Source organism: Dipodomys ordii, unplaced genomic scaffold, assembly GCF_000151885.1.
Source record: "Dipodomys ordii isolate 6190 unplaced genomic scaffold, Dord_2.0 Scaffold37, whole genome shotgun sequence".
Classification (NCBI taxonomy): domain Eukaryota; kingdom Metazoa; phylum Chordata; class Mammalia; order Rodentia; family Heteromyidae; genus Dipodomys; species Dipodomys ordii.
In genome coordinates this window covers 13,543,848-13,564,449 of record NW_012267253.1, presented here as the reverse complement: position 1 = coordinate 13,564,449, position 20,602 = coordinate 13,543,848, and the positions used below count along the sequence as shown (strand labels likewise).

At 40.8% G+C, this 20,602-nt stretch overlaps 1 protein-coding gene across 1 annotated transcript in view; it reads right to left on the bottom strand.

Annotated features, from left to right (window-relative positions):
- The window catches only part of Sptbn1 (spectrin, beta, non-erythrocytic 1), a 143,789-nt gene extending 125,542 nt beyond the window's left edge, over nt 1–18,247 (bottom strand). The window contains exon 1 of the mRNA XM_013017938.1: nt 18,057–18,247. Coding sequence (XP_012873392.1) covers nt 18,057–18,204 — 148 coding nt within the window. The 5' untranslated portion in view covers nt 18,205–18,247. The remainder of the gene's footprint in view (nt 1–18,056) is intronic.
- Between the last annotated feature and the right edge of the window lie 2,355 nt (nt 18,248–20,602).

Sequence of the window (20,602 nt, the reverse complement as noted above, 5' to 3'; positions counted from 1 at the left end):
GCATGAAAAAGAACATGTGCCCAAAGCTACAAAGTTACTGGCATACCAGAGATCTGAAAGTAGGTTTTCTGAATCATGGCTACCTCTTTGATTTCTAGGGCAAATCTCAAAGTGTAGGGAGCTAAGGACAAAGAAGTGGCCTGCAAGGCTGGGCGGAGGTGGCTCATATCTATAAACCTAGCTATACTCAGGAGGCTAAGATCTGAGGACTGCAGCTCAGCTCAAAGCTAGCCTGGGTAGGAAAGTCTGTTAGACTCTAATCTCCCATGAACCATCAAAAGCCAGAAATAGAGCAGTGACGCAAGTGGTACAGCCTTAGGCGAAAAAGCCAATCAAGAGCATGAGGTCCTGAGTTCAAGCTTCAGTACCACCAGCAGAATAAGCAACAACAACAAAACCTGACCTGCTGTTCTCATACCTATGTCAGTGACATGGTTCCAGGGATCAAAATTCCAGAAGTTGCCAGGCACTGGTAGCTCATGCCTATAATCCTAGCTGCTCAGGAGGCTGAGATCTGAGGATCACAGTTCAAAGCCAGCTGGGGCAGGAAACTGCCTGAGACTCTAATCTCTAACAAATTACTCAAAAAAAGCTGGAAGTAGCACTGTGGCTCAGGTGGTAGAAGAGCGCTCACGCTCACCCTGAATAATAGAAACTCAGGAACAGGGCCTAGATCTGGCAAACAAACAAACAAAAAAAACTACAAAATTCCAGAACTTGATTCTAATCACCTCTCCCACATTCCTTCCACCATCTAACACCGTGGGAGAGCCAAAAGGCCTATACTAAGTGGCAGAAGATCAAAATCCTTCCATGTTCTCTGATGCCCAACTTGTGCCAACCCAGAGAGATGCAAAGCCCAGACTGTGATACCATCAGCTCCCATCTCATTGTCCTGGAGTAGCACAGAACACCAGCCATACCAACAGCCCCAAAACACCTCGCTGTTCAAAGATGATTCATTCCATTTTCTTTATTGACTTTTCCTTCGTTATTTTTACAATGTCTAGTAGAACAGCCTCTCAGAAAACATTTAAAACAATATGTTTGGCAAATGGATCCATTCATTACAACTAGAATTCTGATGACAGGTAGGAATAAAGTGAAAAAAGAGAGGGAACTGAGGTCTTTGTAATGGCTTTGACCTTTGACCACCTATATCCCCTGTCTACACACTCATTTTCATCCTTTCTATCACTCTTGAAATCAGTTAGCAACTACCCAGAAAAACAACTTGGGACCATTGTGGTGCCTTTTTCTGTCCTATATGTTATCTTAATAACTTTATAAAAGCTTTAGAGTAAAGGATATAGAGAAATTGGAATCTTTGTGTACTATCAGTGGGAATGTAAAATGATGGAGCTGTGGAATGGATGCTCTCCAGAATATTAAAAATTAGGATACCATATGATTCAACAACCCCACTTCTGGGAAACAAAGCAGGATTTGAAAAAGAAACTCTAGGGCTGGGAAGGTGGCTCAGTGGTAGAGCGCTTGCCTTGCATGCCTGAGGCCCTGGGTTCGATTCCTCAGCACCACATAAGCAAAAAGAAAAAAGCCAGAAGTGGTGCTGTGGCTCAAGTGGTAGAGTGCTAGCCTTGAGCTGAAGGGCTCAGGGACAGCACCCAGGCCCAGAGTTCAGGCCCCATGACTGGACCCCCCCAAAAAAGAAAAAGAAACTCTACACACCCCTGTTCACTGTTCAAAGGAGCAAAGAGGTAAAGGCTGTCCCAGTATCCATTAATATGTAAAGAAATTGGGATAAATACCAACAATGGAATATTATCAGCCTTAAAAAAAATAAAAGGAAACCCAGTCACTTGCTTCAACACTGATGAACCCTGAGGATTATTTTTACTAAGCCAGTCCAAAAAAACAAAAAGGAAAATATACAGCAGGTACTGGTGGCTCATGCTTGTAGTCCTAGGTATTGAGGAGGCTGAGATCTGATAACCACAGTTCAAAGCCAGGCCAAGAAAAAAAGTCTGTGAGACTCTTATTTCCAATTAACCAACAGCAAACCAGAAGTGGAGCTATGGCTTAAAGTGGTAGAGCACTAACCTTGAGCAAAAAGAGTTCAGAAACAGCCTCCAGACCCTGAGTTCAAGCCCCATAACTGACAAAAACTTAAAAAAAAAAAAGTAAATATTGTTGTTTCTAGTTCCAGTTAGTACCTAAAGTCATCAAGCTCATGGAAACAAAGTAGAATAGCAGTTGCTGGAAACTAGGGGTAGGAGAAATAGGGAGTAACTGTTTAATGAGTATAGAGTTTCAGTTTTGCACAATAAAAAGGTTGTAGATATCTACTGTACAACAGTATAAATACAGTTAACACTACAGGACTATACACTTAAAAATAGTTAAGATGGTAAGATTTATACTATTTTTTTTCCTTAACCAAAATTAAAAAATGCATTACTAGGCACTGTTGACTCATACTTGGCTTACACCCGTCGTTCAAATAGGAGGCTGGGATCTGAGGATCACAATTCCAATTCAGCCCAGGCAGAAAAGTCTGTGAAACTCTTATCTCCAATTAAACATCAAAAGGCACCAGCCTTGAATGAAAAAACTAAGGGACAGAAACCAGACCCTGAGTTCAAGCCCTAGTAGTGACACAAAAAGGAATGAGTAAATGAGTGAATGATGAAAGCTTTAGTAAGACAGAGGAAAAATGCAGTATGGGCAAGGAAGACAGATCCACAGCCACATGTTCTAAGTCTGTGATTCTGGAGTTCAAACGGAGTGGTCCAAGCAGTAATAACCAACATAGTGATCCTCCAAGTCTTCTCTTCCATCTTTAACAAATTAGAACTTACCTGGGAATCCTGCCAACTCTCCTTTTTTTGTAACAAAAAGCTTCATAAATTAGTTATTGTCCCCAAGCTCACACTTGCTTGTGGGTGGTGCAACCTCAACCCATCATAGTTGCTGCCAGTGCCAGGCTTGTGATCTCTACTTCAGGCCAACCTTCACGAAATTGTTCAAAACATTTTTCAGTCAGCATCTTGGAGACTGATTATCCAAAACATGTTGGTAAGGTTTTGTGGCTCAAATGGTAGATCACCCAATCAGCAAATGTGAGGCCCTGAGTTCAAATCCCACTACTGCCAAAATATAAACATGCAAACACACAGACGTACAAAGCATTGAGAAAACTAATGGTATTTTAATCATAGTATCAGGTATGCTTACGATTACACAATTTCAGGGCACATGTGCATTGACAAAAATGTATACAATGCATGTGTATGCACAGGATCACCTTGGCAGGTGTTAGACCAATTTTTCTTACTCTGAAGGTTTTGTGACAACCCCAATTCTCACCTATCCTGAAATATCAAGACTTGCCCAACCAGCTAAAGAATAGCAATATACAATACCTGTGAATCTGGGCATGTACATAGCTTGCTGTTAAAGATAATTTTAGGCTATTTAAGGTTCATGAAGCAATTGACCAAGGTTCTTACTGATGAAAAAAGAATGTATGTGTCTGCCTGTTAAAGATTATGGAAAGACAAATAGCAAAACCTATTACACAGGAAAGAAGTCTGTAATTGGAAGTGATTATAATCAAAGTTGCACTAATTCTTGTTAATTACACTCGACAGGAGCCTACATTTCTGACTCATCAACATAAAACATTAGCAAAAACTTAAGACTGGGACTTGAGTTGGAATGATAGGGCAGTTGTTATTTCCTGGAGAAGAACAAAGGTTGCTATCATCTCTATACCAACACACCATGTACATCTCACTATGTACACAGAAACCACCCGGAAAAGAGGACAAAACTCACCTCAGTAACAAGACAACGTCAACTTGCTAACTCCTTCCAATACATTTTATATTATCAGATATGTTTTTTTTTCCCCAGTTCTGAGGACTAAAGCCAGGGCCTTGTAAATACTCTATTACTAAGATACAACCCTAGCCCTCCATATCTTCTAAGACAATTCATACTGTTTTGTTAGTATGCTATCTAGGATAAATGTTTGATTCTTTTTTTTTTTTTTTGCCAGACCTGAGGCTTAAACTCCGGGCCTGGGCTCTGTCCCTAAGCCTCTCTGTGCTCAAGGCTAGTGCTCTACCACTTGAGCCACAGTGCCACTTCTAGCTTTTTCTGAGTAGTTTATTGGAGGTAAGAGTCTCATGGACTTTCCTGCCCAGGCTAGTTTCAAACCATGATCCTCAGAGCTCAGTCTCCTGAGTAGCTAGGATTATAGGCATGAGCCACTGGCACTCAGCTTGATTCTTTCAAATAACGGATTATTTATGACCCCCTTTTAAACTGACCATGCTTCTTTTGTCTTGTACTTAACAATCAGGAACATAAAATATTCTGTAAAGCAGCTGATTCTCAGCTCTCGGTCTTTCTGTTAATACAGGTAATATTTGACTCCTTGGCAAAGGTTTTTATTTTTTCTTAGAATTTGAATTCAAGGCCTGGGTTCTTTAGCTCTTTCATGCAAGGCTATTGCTCTGTCACTTGAGCCCCAACTCGACTTTTGGCTTTTTTGGTGGTTAACTGGACAAAAGAGTTTCATAGACTTTCTTGTCCCAGCTGGCTTCAAATCATATAATCCTCAGATCTCAGCCTCCTAAGTAGCTAAGATTACAAAGCCACCACCAGTGCCTCACTAGGAATTTTTTTTATTTTTTTAAATTTTGGTGCCAGTCCTGGAGTTTGAATCAGCCTGGACACTATGCTTGAGCTTTTTTGTTCAAGGCTAGCACTCTACCACTTGAGCCATAGGTCTACTTCCAGCTTTTTGGTGGTTAGTTGGAGGTAAGACTTCCTGCTTGGGCTGGAATCGACTGCAATCTTCATATCTAAACCTCCTTAGTTGCTATGATTTATAGGTGTAAGCCACTGGCACCCAGTGGTTGGGAAAGGATTTTAATAAGCTCCATCACTACAAACATTACAAGTAAGATATTCAAGTTATCTAGTCCTACACATAATGCTCTATAATGAAGTAATTGTAGGAAGAGATATAAGGTTCTTTTTTTATCTTCCATGAATTAAAGGGTATTTGGAAATCTACAAATACTTAATGTAAAGGAAGGCAATTTCCAAGGGGGCTGGAAAGGGACAGTCAAAGGCATCAGAGGTTTTCAATTAGTGCCTATGAAGCCAGCGCCTCTGATTTATATGACCACTAACACAGGCTGAAGCAAATGACAGCCTGATTCAGAATACTCTTAGATTGAAACCTGTAAAATGGGAAATCACACCCCTCAAACACTGCACTAATATAGTAATATATACAATGTTCTCTACGATGAAAGTGATACACAAATTTCAAATATTATAAGGAAATCTAATAATCATTCTTCTTTATTATCCCCCATGTCAAACTACAGCTGTCTCAACAAAGGAGCAGAGCACTAAAGCCAAATAACCCCACAAAGGACCAGCCCTTTCCAGGAAGAGCCAGCCAGCCTGGGAGGAGGCAGCCCACTTGACCAGGAATTTTCTACATTGGCATGCAGCCTCCCTCCAATGGGGCTCATTCATTTGGTTGGGAGGTTGGGGGTAGGGGAGGAAAAGTCAATCTATCAAAAAGTTTTAAAGCATTTTTATTGCATCCTGAATCATTCTCTCAATAAAGCTGGGATTATGCAGGATTTTAATGTGTATTGAGTGCAAATCTAAAACAGAGAAAGAGAATAAGAGAAGACACAAATGTGAATCCCATATTAATTTTTATAAAAAACAGTCATTTTCAGTGCTTTTCTGGCCTCCAGGGAGAAAGACTGAAAGTCACAAATACCTTCTGCACACCACAGCAAACCAAGCCACAGGTCACCAGAGTCTGTGGACCATCCACACATGTGTCCTTTGAATGTTCCTGTTTTCCCACCACCACCTCTAATCTTCTCATTGGACATTAATGTAGTATCTTCAATATGGAAGGTCCAGGTTGGTGATGGTGATCCTGCACTCCAAAGATTTCTTTTTATGGGGCTGGGAAGGTAGCTCAGCAGTAGAGTGCTTGCCTTGCACACATGAGGCCCTGGGTTCGGTTCCTCAGCACCACATAAGCAGAAAAGGCTGGAAGTGGTGTGTGGCTCCAGTGGTAGAGCGCTAGCCTTGAGCTGAAAAGATGAGGGACAGTGCCCAGGCTCAGAGTTCAGGCCCCATGACCAGCAAAAATAAAAATAAATTCTTTTTATAATGAAATGTTACAATTAACTCCTTCCAGAGGGAGGCACCCTGCACAATGTTCTGAGTTCTCATAAAACACTGTTCCCATTCTATTGGAACAACTTGCCTATCATTTCCCAGGCAGAAAGAAGCAGAGAAGGGATCCAATGTAGGACCCAGCATAGGCTTCTGTGGCCATTCTTGAGTTCAGCATCAGCCCTGGGCTGAATAGTCCTAGATGCATGAATCCAAAGGCAGGAAGCTTCAGATCTTCTAGCCCTTAAGGAGATTGCTAAAGTGCACGGAGACAGTCAGACTTAAAGAGCCTCAGGGGCCTTATAGTTTCTGATGGTTAGACAAGTATAGACAAATGTGGCCTGAGGAAAATAGAATTCTAAAACTGGAAGCCATATAGTACAGCCTCCCCACCACACTCCAATCAAACAGTGGCCTGCTTTGCAGATTTGTGATCAAACCCACAATACAATCCTCTTTGCCCCAAGCATCTGACATACAAAGACTTTATAGAACCTTAACCAAAATCCTTGTCTTTGACCCATTCTTATCTCTTCCACAACCTGTGGGAGAGCAAGTCCTGGGAAGCCAAATTCAACAGTCTGAGTTCTTCTCTCAAGCCCTGACAACAACCCCTCCCCCATTTTCCCAAATGCCTCTTTCCTCTCATCTCTCTATTACCTTCCAACAAGAAGTCCCTGAAACCCTTAAGGTAACTCTGTAGGGGCCTGAGGACACCTGAGCACAGGAATCTAGGGGGAACAGGTATCCTATTATACTAAGTCAGCTCTGGGCCAGCATCTCTACACTACATGTTGAAGTAAAAAATTTCTATTTGAAAATAAATGTTCTGAGCTGAGTTGTGCAAACTAGTTAGTAAAACAACTCCTTGGCATGGCATTCAAGGCTTCCTTGTCCACTTCAGCCTCTTCAGCATGTGGCTCCCGTTAGCTTGGTCTGCTGAAATTCCCTTCCATCTACTAATATAGCCATTCTGTGAAATTAGATCATTTCCTCTGTTGCTGACCAGAAAGACTGGTTTACATTTAATCACCTATCTCTGTTTCTTTTTCGTTGGTTTTATATTTTTTCCGTATTTTTAATGGGGGGTTTCATTTTAGGGGGTTTCATTCTATGTCCATAGACATATACAATGTACCTTTTTTTTTTTTTTTTTTTGTCGGTCATGGGGCTTGAACTCTGGGCCTGGGCGCTGTACCTCAGCTCTTCAGCTCAAGGCGAGCGCTCTACCACTTGAGCTACAGCACCACTTCCGGTTTTCTGGTGGTTTTTTGGAGATAGGAGTCTCACGGTCTTTCCTGCCCGGGCTGGCTTTGAACTGCGATCCTCAGATCTCAGCCTCCTGAGTAGCTAGGATTACAGGCGTGAGCCACCAGCACCCAGCTTACAATGTACCTTGATCAGACTCAAACCCTTATTACCTTCCCCTTATGAAATCTTTCCAAAATCTCAACAAGCTTTACTGTTCCATTTTTACACATGTGCAGAAAACATTTTTTCCCCATTTATCCTCCCCCACCCCTAGAATTCACACACTAGACATTTTATTTTTTTTTTGGGTCCAGTCATGGGGCCTGAACTCTGGGCCTGGGTGCTGTCCCTCAGCTCTTCAGCTCAAGGCTAGCGCTCTACCACTTAAGGCACAGCGCCACTTCCGGCTTTTTTTTCTTTTTGCTTATGTGGTGCTAAGGAATCGAACCCAGGACCTCAGACCTTGCGCAAGGTAAGTGCTCTACCACTGAGCCACCTTCCCAGCCCACACTGGACATTTTATAGTCCTGTCATTCATTCATTCATGTTTTATTTATTTCATTTATATTCCTGTCCATTCATTCATTCATTCATTCATTCATTCATTCATTCATTCATATCCTGTCACTTTTAACAGTATGTTAATTTTCAAAGAGACATAACCACAGCATTCCACATATGCATATGCAGTATTTTAATGAAAATAGCCCCTCCCCACTTACTCTTGCTTTTCCTATGTCCACTGCCACTCTATTATTCAGTAGTTTTTAGTGAATTCCATCTTCATTCACAGATGCGATGCATTTCCATATTGTTCTCTCTCTCATGGTTACTTTTCCTCTCCTTTCCCTGTAATCCCTCAAGCAATCCCACAATTACAGGTATGTTCTATGTGTGTGTGATCCTAGATAGATAGATAGATATATAGATAGACAGACAGACAGATAGAGATATACAGATACACGTTTACATGTAAAAATGTGGATGCTGCACAAATTTGTATAGCCTCCTTGCTAATCTTCTCTGCTGTGTTGTTCCAATCTTAGCTTATGTGCTGCCAAAATGAGCATTTCTTTTTGATTTTTGCAACAGGTAGCCTAGGCTGTCCTCAAAGTCACAAGTCTATCTTGACCTCTTGAATGCTGTAATGTTTTTTACAGGTATGTATCATCGCACCTAGCCTTTCTCTGTCTTTCTAACACCAATCACAATGTCTAACACACAATAAATGATCAATAAATATTTTTTCACTCATTTATGAATAATGACCAAAACAAAAAAATCAGTCACAATTCACCCTAATATGTCTAATTTTGTAAAGCTTACAAATAGAGACCACTTTGTTGTACTGGGAAATATTCCTGTTAGAACATGGCATTCCATACCATTAATAACAAATGGCCAGGTACTAGTGGTTTACACTGGTAATCCTAGCTACTCAGGAGACCAAGATATGAGAATCATGGTTATGAGGATCATGGTTCAAAGTCAGCCCTGGAGAAGTCTGTGAGACTTTAATCTCTAATTAACCAGCAAAAAAGCCAGAAGTGGAACTGTGGCTCAACTAGTACAGGATTAGCATTGAGCAAAAAAAAAAAAAAAAAAAATACAAAAGAACAAGTTCAGGGACAGTGCCTAGGTCCCTGAGTTCAAACCAAGCCCCTCCCCCTCTCTCTTTCACACACACACACAAATTAAATTAATATAATTAGTTGAACATCATTGTCATTTAAAAAAGTTGAATAGAGGCTAGGCACTAGTAGCTCACACCTGTACTCCTAACTACTCAGGAGGCTGAGATTAGAGGATCACAGTTCGAAGCCAACCCAGACAGGAAAGTCCATGAGACTAATCTCAATTAACCATCAGAAAACCAAAAGTAGCACTGTGACTCAAAGTAGTAGAGTTCAAGCCCCATGACTCATGCAACACACACACACACAAAGAAAACTTCAGTGCATTTCATCAAATTAACTAAACATTACATTATGAAATTTAAATATGTAGGCGTATACACAAATATATCCAAATAAATATAATTATGTATGTGTGAAATTACTCATGTAAGATCACTTCTAATTTAAAATGTGGTCACATAATAAAGAATCTCATTAAAAAATGTGGTTCTCACTTTTTTCTATTTCTTTCAAAATCACAAGTTGGTTATAGATTAAATCATCACAACTACTCTGCATTCCTTCATTCAGTTTTTAAAAAATATAGAGAATCAGCTTCCATAGTAAAGTTCAGCTCGGACAACAGTTGTGCTCAATGTGCCAATTAAGATGGCCCCCTGAATGTGCCAGAGTTCAAAAGCCAACCCACATGTGGGCATTCCTGAAGATTACAGCTGATTAAATGCACAAAGAAAGCTGCACAAGCACACCTGTTCATTCTGTGTTGGGGTTTTAGGTGTCACATCAGTATCAGATGCATCCTCCTCAAGCCCTTCCTCCTCTGCATCCTGTATTTCTCAGGCAGTCTTGAATACCTCTACATTATTTACAAGCATCCCCACTAACACTGGCCTTCCTTCAAATGCTTAGAGACAATGAGTACAATTCCATGGATGGTGTGTTTAGGGCCTCAGCAGAAGTTGGAAGCATACAATAATCCTTGGCAGAGTAACCAGCTCTGGGCATAAAATTGTATGTGCTAACAAGAGACATATAAAGGGTAAAAGAGTTGGGTATGTAAAGTTACTGCTACCAAGAGACATATAAAGGATAAAAGAGTTGGGTATGTAAACTTACTGCTAACAAGAGACATATAAAGGGTAAAAGAGTTGGGTATGTAAAGTTACTTCAAAATCATACATAAACCAACCCATGAGATTATCAAATATATCAACAAAAGGGTAAATATTGGCTATCAGGTATTACTGGACAAATGACATTGTTAGTGTCATGGATATTAAGATGTTCTGGTTGGCAGTCACAGGAAAAAAAAGGCTAACTTATACATTAGTTAAAATAAGCACTCTGCTCTGCTTATCTAGAAGGCAGATGAATGGCCTTGGCTAGTATAGCAAAATGGAGGCACTCTTACCGTAAATACCACTCTAACACCCTACTCCCTGCATTGCCTTGGCCACTGGACTTATCAAATACCATACACATCCTCCATAAAGCACCTTTTCTCAGGAAATATGGAAGCTAAAGAGGTAAAGATGGAAAGGGTACAAAAATACCACTGTGACCTAAAGAAGGAAAAGACAAAGGACTCTGTAGCCTTAGCTCATATGACTAAAACAGATAAGGGTAAGACTTGCAGTACCAAAGGAGGCATACGCCATAAAGACAGCTTTGTGTGAAGGATAACTAGTCTACTGCATACACATCATTACAGTGCCCCCAACTTCAAAGTGCAGTTCTGCCAAGTTGACTCTGTCATGGGTAGGCCAGACACTGAAAGAATGAAAAATCTGAGGCAAACACTTTTGATGTTTGCAGACCTGCTTCTGTTTTGTTTTGTTTTTTTGTCGGTCGTGGGGCTTGAACTCTGGGCCTGAGCGCTGTCCCTCAGCTCTTCAGCTCAAGGCTAGCACTCTACCACTTGAGCTACAGTGCCACTTCCGGTTTTCTGGTGGTTTATTGGAGATAGGAGTCTCACGGTCTCTCCTGCTCGGGCTGGCTTTGAACCGCGATCCTCAGATCTCAGCCTCCTGAGTAGCTAGGATTACAGGCGTGAGCCACCAGCGCCCGGCCGACCTGCTTCTGTTTTTACCTTAAAAAAAAAAAAGGTAGACCAGGTACTGGTGACTCATACACCTGTAATCCTAGAAGGGTCATTGGTTGGAGCCAGCCTAGGCAGACAAATATGAGAGACTCTTATTTCCAATTAATCACCAAAAAAATGGAAGTGGAGCTGTGGTTCAAGTGGTAGAGCACCAATTTTAAGCAAAAAAGGTGAGTGAGAGCACTAGGCCCTGAGTACTGGCCAAACAAAACACAAACAAGAAAGAAAAGGGAAGAGGCTTAACCAACACATACTTGTTTTTCACAACTCTAGGGAGTATAAGTCAGAGTCTAGCATGATTGGCCTCATGGTGAAAGCCCTCCTCCTGGTTTCTTGGTGAAGGCCTCTTAGTGTATTTTCTCACACCTGGGACAAAGGCCATCTCTGTGTTCCTTGGATAAGGAAGGGCACTAGTCTTACTCTGAGGTCTCCTCTCAAACTTCACCTCTTATTAACTCCAGCATTTTAGGGGCTAGGATTTCAATATAGATATGTGAAGGTGAATATGTATATTCTATACTTGTCTTCAATTGTGTACATGACTAGATATCCCAAAAGACATGCGCTAAACATTTAAAAGAAATTATCTGCCGAGAGTAAGATGGGTTTAGGAAAGAAAGAATCCATTGTCTTTTGCTGAAGTGCTTGGGTTTTTGCTTTCTTTTCAATGAGCGCACTGTAATGTATGATATACAATACACTATTTCACAATGCATTTTAATGTAAAATTCTTAAACACATAAAATGGTCAGATAAATATCACAAACATTCTCTAAATGGTAAGAACTCATTCTAAGCATATGTGAGTTTTTCCTAACTACTCAAGACTTACTCAGGTAATGCTGAAAGAAACAGCTATTGTCACTGGATTCCAGGAAGTGACTAACTGGCAGAGGGAGAGAATATGGATTTACCCGCCCTGAGTACACACATGAAAATAATAATGCACAGGGAATAAGACAGAGAATAATAAGGGCCAAAGAAGTTTTCCAAAGAGAAAAGGTCAGTGTACGCAGCACAGACCAAATAGTTTGCTAATGGGGCTAGGGCTCAGATTAGAAAGTGAAGAAGAATGCACGGGTTTCCTTAAGAATTACAGAGTGATCCAGGCATGCTGAGAGGGGAGCCCCGCATCTCCCTGACTTCAGTCCAGCTGTTTCTTAATATGCCTGCAGGGACAATCTTGTAACTAATGAAGCAACTTCACATACATGTTCAAGATACTGAAGGAGGATGAAGAAATTTAAACCTGTATGGCAAAATTCTTATCAGCCTCACCCAGTAATATATACTCAGAACTCAATTATGTCACTATTTTAGAGTTCTGAAAATTCACAGGCTAAAATTCAAAGCTCAGCAAATTCCCTTGAGCATAAAGTAATAAGATTACAGGGGAGACAGGGACTGTGGAAATGGATGTGGTTACTAGGCAAAGGATGAACAGGCTAAGGTTCAGAAAGCATTGAGATAACACTTTTCATATAATGCTACTGTATTCACTGCTTGTTTCATGTAAATTGTCTTTTCTCCCCCAAAATTGAATACATGTAAGAAATAGGCTAAGGTAGTACTTGTAACACTCTAGTCTGAAAAACCTGGAATAGCATGCTAGTATTGGGCACTGGTTCTACTCTTAAAAACAGGTTGGTCTCTGAGGCCTCAAAGAAGAAACCCACAAAATTACCACATACATTAGTAAAATATTAACTTAGGTGCAAACTAAAACTTAGGAGACATATTCTAACCAACTGAAATTCTGTTTCTCTTTTTAAGTTATTTTTTCCATGATTGGAAAGGAAGCTGTCCAGTACTGGTTCCATTCTTTTCCTTTCATCTTTCTTCATTCAGGCATCTGTTTCTCCTTGCTTTTTTCTTTTTGTGACAGACACAGTTTCACTATGCAGTTCAGGCTGGTGTAGTGTTCACTAAATAACCTAGGCTGGTCTCCCACTCAAAAATCCATCTGCCTCAGTTTCCAGTAGGACTACAGGTGTATGTAACCATATCTGGCTTGGTTCCTTACTTTAAAAAGGAAGATTTAAGGCTAGGGCATGGCTTAAATGGTAGAATGTTTGCCTAGCAAGCACAAGATCCTGAGTTCAAAACCCAGCATCTCAGATGGATGGGTAGATAGAAATCTGTCGTGTGAATGTGAACGTTCAGTTTTCCATTTTGTAAAATGTCTATCAGTCAAGAACATCAATTTTCTGATCGACTGTTATGAACACCTATTATTTACTGTCATGTTCCTAGCACCCAGCCACTTTTGGAGGAAACAGCTCTATGGTTAGATGGGAGCTGCTTTGTTCTGACATCCCTCCACACTCTACGTCACAATTCACTGGCCCGGATGCAGCCACTTGACCAAAGCCTAGTAAATTATTGCCTCAGTCCCAAATACTGGCCATCTTTCCACTGGAAAGAGAAAGATGGTGAAAGTGAGGGACAGGCAGTGAAGCCCAGGAACCCAGGATGGCAGCCCTGGCTCCTGCCATTTGGACAACCACATCTAGAGACAGAGACATTAGTCCAGGTACTCCTCACACTTGGCGCTCCTTAGTCACACAAAATACTCCACCCAGTCTCTTTCCAGTCCTCTATCATGCTATAATTCCTCGCAAGATAAGTCTGATATCCCCCTGATCTCTGGCCGTATGCACTTTGAGCTGTAGATGGATAGACAGCACTGAGGTAGAAAAGTGGCAAAAGAACTAAACTACAAAAGTTAAATGAAAGCAACAAACATGACCACCTGAGACACCCAGCATCCACCAGTAGGCTTTCGAATGACCACAGTACTCTTAGGTCTATAGTATTACATAGATCTGCCATCTGTTCCTAAGCAGTCATCAAACCAAAGCCACAATTTCTGGTGCTGGTTGTAAGCATTATGCCCACCTTTGGTCCTCAGCCCCACCCAGACCTGAGCCCCTCCCTACCCTGGAGTTCCCCACATACATCTGGCCCTTCCCTATCTCTGCCCAGACCCACCTGAACTCCCATCTACCTCACCTCTACCTCTCAGACCCTGCTTCTACCTAGATAGTAGAGGCTGCCATTCGTTCTCTGGGCAAATATGGCTCCTCTAATAAACCTTGTAATAATCTTCCTCCTGTGCCTGCCTGCCTCTGCATGGTCCCCTGGGATGGATGTGATGGATGCTTTCACTGGTAGTTTTTTATAGTCTTGGCTGCTCTTCCTCACTAATCCACCATTCCTTATATAAGCAGGCAGAGGGAGAAATCATACATGCCACAACATGGAAGAGCCTTGAAAATAATTTTCTAAGTGAAAGAAACTAGTCACAAAAGGCTACATATTGTATGATTCCATTTACATAAAATTGTAGGTTAATGTTGACAAAGATACACAATTTTTTTCCTCTATCTCCTTGCTCCTGAGAAAAGTTCAGAATAGACAAATCTCAGTCAAAAGGTGGATTAATGATTACCTGGGGCTGTAAGGAAAGGAAAATGGGAAGCCAAGGCTCAGTGTGTACAGGATTTCATTTAGGAACCATAAAAATGTTCTGGAATTAGATAATGGCAAATGCTGTACAGTTCTGGATGCTCTTTTTGTTGTTGTTGTTGGTCATGGGGCTTGAACTCTGGGTCTGGGCACTGTCCCTCAGCTCTCCAGCTCAAGGCAGTGCTCTACCACTTGAACCACAGCGCCACTTCTGGTTTTCTAGTGGTTAATTGGAGATAAGAGTCTCATGGACTTTCCTGCTAGGGCTGGCTCTGAACCACAATTCTCAGATCTCAGCCTCCTGAGTAGCTAGGATTACAGGCATGAGCCACCGGCGCCCAGCTGGATGCTCTTAAATAACTGAATTGGGTTTTCTGAAAGGAAAAATAATTGTGTGATAAAAGAGAAAGGAAGCAATAGGGAGGAAGGATTAAGGGAAAGTAAGCCTAAGGAAACTGAGGAAAGAGAAGCCAGTTCTGGAATAGCAAGGACCAAGATAGAAAGTGGCTGGGGAGAAGAGCTGGGTGTGTAGTTAAGAGGCTTAATCCAGGAAACCGTGGCAGCATGGCTGCGTATTTTCTGGTCCTCTAGAGCCCGATCATTCGCCTCAGCTACCGCAAGATTTCAGCCAACATTAAAAGGAAAAAACAGAATTTAAGATGGAATCCAAGGATGGAATTCAAGCTGGGTTCAAAAACAAGGAAAAAAATGGGTCTACAAGATATAGGAGGGAAGGTAAGAAAAAAAAAACAAACAGAAAAGAGTCTTGAATTGATTCCTATAGTCACAAAAGTATGAAAGTCAAGGTCCACATGTAATGGTCTAAACAGACTTCCTCTTCACCAATTTTCATGAACCTCCTGGGGAAAAAATGTTATTTCAGATTTGGATTTCAGAAAAGATGGTGGGGGTATTTACTGTGCTTTAGAAAACAGCCTCAACAGTGGATAAGAAAATAAGTTGCAGCTATTAAATCCTGATTGTAACATTCTACGAAAGTACTGAAAGATTACATTGTACCTCATAAACATGCACAATTGTATCAGTTAAATACAAAGTATATATATATATATATATATATATATATATATATTTCAAATTCTTTATTGTGATTAAGTATATAGATAGATTTAACCATGACTCTTAAAAATCCATGCTAACACACAAGAAGCTATTTTCTTTCTTTTTTTTCTTTTTTTGGGGGGGTCCAGTTGTGGGGCCTGAACTCTGGGCCTGGGTGCTGTCCCTCAGCTCTTCAGCTCAAGGCCAGCGCTCTACCACTTGAGCCACAGCGCCACTTCTGGCTTTTTTCTTATGTGGTGCTGAGGAATCGAACTCAGGGCCTCAGGCATGCAAGGCAAGCTCTATACCACTGAGCCACCTTCCCAGCCCCAAGAAGCTATTTTCTTTCCCTTGGGCATAAATGTGCTGCATCTGAAGAGAGAGAGGTGGAAAGGAAAGGCCTAGTTTGGTATGATGAATGCGTGAGGTTGTGGATGGCCTATCATCTTGTGTAGCCCAGGAGCAGATTTTTGTGGTCATGGGATAGTCCCTGAAGATAGTCCCTGCAGCCTGGCCTCTTCAGGTTTGCTGTGGTTGCCACTGAATCAGTCACTACAAGGTTCATGGCCTAGTCTCTTTCTTCCCAGTTCCAAGACTATTCCAAGTTACTAGACTCCACCTCTTAAAATGACTAGGTTTGGCAGATGCTAATTACTCCTTCCTGCTTGTAACTCTAGCTACTCCAGAGCCTAAAATCCAAGGATGATGGTTCAAAGCCAGCCCAGGAATAAAAGTACCAATCAATCCACTAGCATAAGCCAGGATCTATGGCTTCCTAAAGCTAAGAAATAAAAAAGACCAGTTCTGGAGTCAATGACTATGTGATTAATCATCCATTTAGACAAGCTCAAGAAATATCTTTAAATCACTACTACATAAGAGACAAATTATCTTAAGGTAGTTGAATACTTTTCCTATGGTATGTAGTTGGTGTATCTCTAACACTCATTCCCTTCTTCTTCCTTCCTATTATATTATAAATTTTCTAGCCAAATGTTTTGGGAAGTATTGGCAAAACTCTCCCGATAGAGGGGTACATCTTCTTTACATGAAGCCCACTAGTGCATCCTATTCTCCAGCCCAAGTCATGATCAATCAAGCCCAGTGAGATAGATCTCAAGACCATGGGAATACGGAGTTGTTCTTTCCATGGACTGTTCCAAAAATGTAGGATTTCTAAGATCTATGGCAGCCATCTTGGAACTACAAGATAGAGCCTGCTTGTGAATAGAACCTATACTAGGGGGAAAAAAAAAAAAGCAAAAAGTGGAGAGAAAGAAACAAGTCCTTTACTTCAATAAATTTTCTTTGTTACTTAAGCCACTTTGGATTTTCTTTTTGCTTAAAAATGATACATGTTTCATAATTAGATTCTATTATAAAGAAAAAAAGCAACATATTTTCATAACCAACAGTAAATGTACCTGATCAAGTCATAATTTTTAATATAATCAAAGATATTATTAAGAGGGGGAAAATAAAAAACATAAACAATTCTCTTACTCACAAACAATTTCCTCTGAAATCTCAAATTACAAGGTAGAAGCTTGAATACATTATTTTGACTTGCTTTACATATACTTGGTACTGTTGAGTTTTCTGAGTGATGGATTATTTTCCAGCTTGCCAGGGCAATTTTAGTTTAACATACTCTCTACCCTAACCAGAATCAATATCAAAGTATATTCTAGCAACAAAGGATGAGGAACCATACAACAAGGTCATATTCCTCCCAATGTTGATAAAGCAATGGCAGACTTACATTGCAGTATTAAATATGCTCTTACCATATTAGTTTTTCACATCTGAAGTCCCTGACTAGGACACTGACCAACCTTACACAGCTCAAGTACTTAATATATCACATATTAAATATACACAGGTTAGCTTGGATATTTTGTGCATATATTCTTCAATATTTTGAACTATGTGTCAAAAAAAAAAGGTAGTCGCTGGTGACTCACACCCATGGTCCTAGTTACTCAGAAGGCACATCTCTGAGGACTGAGATTCAACGCCATCACAGGTAAAAAAAATCCATGCGACACTTATCTCCAATTACCCACCAAAAAGCCAGAAATGGAGAAGTGGCTCAATGGTAAAGCTTACAATATTAGCACAGTTCTTTCTAAAGTACTATATAACCCCACTCTTTTCTGAATTGTTTTGGCCATTGAGATTGACAGCTCTCCAACAAAACTTGCTTATAATGTGGTCAGCTTGCTCTCATGGGACATCTTTAAATAGAGGTAAGATAATATAACAGAAACAGTTGTAATAGAAACAAGGTAGATATCTTTTAAAATGACCACAGAGCATCCTGGGCCTCAGTGACAGGCAAGGAGACTCACCTGCCAGAGCCTTGATGCGGGACCGTTCGAAGAGCCGTGCAGAGCTATTCTCATTGTCCCAGTCATCCACATCCCAGCGGTTGTTCACATCGCTGTACTGCTGTTGGATCTCAATGTTGTCGTAATCTGTGGCTACTGTAGTTGTCATCTTGGTCTGTCTCAGCTGCTCCTCCACATCAGCTCTTTCTTAGAAGTCTATGAGGAAGGAAGAAAAGGGAAAACATTTAGTGTGTCATATATATAGATTCCCCACACAACCCCATAGATTAAAGGTAATAAGAAAGACGAACAATTAGGGCTTATCCACAACAAGTCTTTGGAATTTAAAGCTGGTTTTAAACTTTAGCTCTGCTTCCTATCAGATATGTGATGTTGGCCAAGCTACTCAGTATCTAAGCCTTAGTTTCCCCAGCCATGAGAAGATAATTTACAGGATGTTGAAAGGATTTATGAGATGATAGATGCCCAACAAATGGTTCTTCATCACTCTTAAAAAAGTTTAAACTGAAAGCTTAAAAGTTTTGTCCAAGCTGCATCAACACTACTTGGGTCTTCTGAATGAACTTGTTTATTTTCATTGGTTTACACCACAAGAATCTTTCAGCTTCTCATTCATCTAATGTTACAGAAGACATTCAACAAACCATTCTTCCTGTATACCTCACCCATTAGAAAAAAATGCCTAGGGGCTAGGAAGGTGGCTAGTGGTAGAGCGCTTGCCTTGCATGCATGAGGCCCTGGGTTCCATTTCTCAGTACCAAATAAGCAAAAAGAAAAAAGCCAGAAGTGGCACTGTGGCTCAAGTGGTAGAGCGCTAGCCTTGAGCTGAAGAGCTGAGGGACAGCGCCCAGGCCCAGCACAACTGGACCTCCCCTCCCTGCACCCCCAAAAAAAGAAAGAAAAAAAAAGCTTAGCTGGGAGCCGGTGGCTCACGCCTGTAATCCTAGTTACTCAGGAGGCTGAGATCTGAGGATCACAGTTCAAAGCCAGCCTGGGCAGGAAAATCCCTGAAACTCTTATCTCCAATAAACCACCAGAAAACCGGAAGTGGCACTGTAGCTCAAGTGGTAGAGTGCTAGCCTTGAGCTGAAGAGCTGAGGGACAGCGCTCAGGCCCAGAGTTCATGGCCCACAACCGACCAAAAAAAAAAAAAAAAAGAAGAAGAAGAAGAAAATGCCTAAGATTAAGATACAAATAAGTGGCACCACTTATTTATAAGTGGTGGTGCATAGATGTCTGCAATTATTTTCAATTATCATGAATTCATGTGCAACGCCCTAACATTGCCTCCTGAGGAACCTACCAAGAGTTAGTGTTTTCCTGTGAACATAAGGACCTGTGCTTCAACTCTTTGCTCACTGCTGTCTTCACTTTACTACCTCACCCTTGGGGAGAGATGCAATGTTTAGCTGCGCATGTATCTTCTCCCTTCAATACAGCTCTTATTCACTCAATGAACCTAAACATTCTGAAGACTTATTTCATGCTCAGAAATGTTCCAGAAACAGTGATCCCTCATCAAACAGAAAAAAACTTTTAATAGAAGTAAAATTCCCACTATCGACAAACAACTTAACAATACAAAAGAATTTTAAAAACTATATTAGCAGTATACTTATGGAATTTCATAAAAACAAAATTACAGAAAACTAAATAAATATATTCTACTGAATGGGACCAGGAAGGAGAATGCGTTGTTACCTGCCATTTGACCTAGGAGATGGCTAATTTTTATAACTCTATCAGTATCAAAGGCTTTACAAAATTAAAACTAGGAGGGTTCTTAGTGTGTGTGTATGTATGATTAGTCCCAAATTCTGAAAGTACAGAAAATTAGATTTAATCCAACTCAAGGTGAAACTCAAGCACAATGTACCTTCCCAAATAAGTTGGCTATTTGGTGCCACCTACTGACCAAATATAACAAGCCATACTTTGGCCTCCAGTGCAGCTAATAAGACCAGTCTGTGTTCCAGCTCCCTTCTTCACACCCTTGCTCTGGAATCACCCAACCTTCATCCTTTCTCTATCCCTACCTGTGATTGAATCTCTTCTCACTACTGACTTCCCCAGTCACCAATTACTTTCCATAAGTTTCTCAATGAACAAGTGTTCATCCTTTGTTTCATCTTAACTGATGCACAATAACTACAAATTCAGAGTGTATAATACGATATATATGTAGAGAATTTAAGCACATTTTCCAAGTGGGCTTGTAATTACTGCTCTTCTTTAAAAATGATTGTTCTTTAACGTGGTGAGTGAGAATATAAAGTACCTCTAGTTCATATATAGAAGAAACACTGATGCTATACATCACTTTTTGTGTGTAGTATGTATTCTAGTCCTGGGGCTTGAACTCAGGGTCTGGGTGCCGTCCCTGAGCTTTTCTGCTCAAGGCTAGTACTCTACCACTTGAGCCATAGTTCCACTTCCAGCTTTTTGGCAGTTAACTGGAGGTAAGAGTCTCATAGGTTTTCCTGCCCCAGTGGCTTCAAACTGATCCTCAGTTCTCAGTCTCCTGAATAGCTAGAATCTTAGGCGTG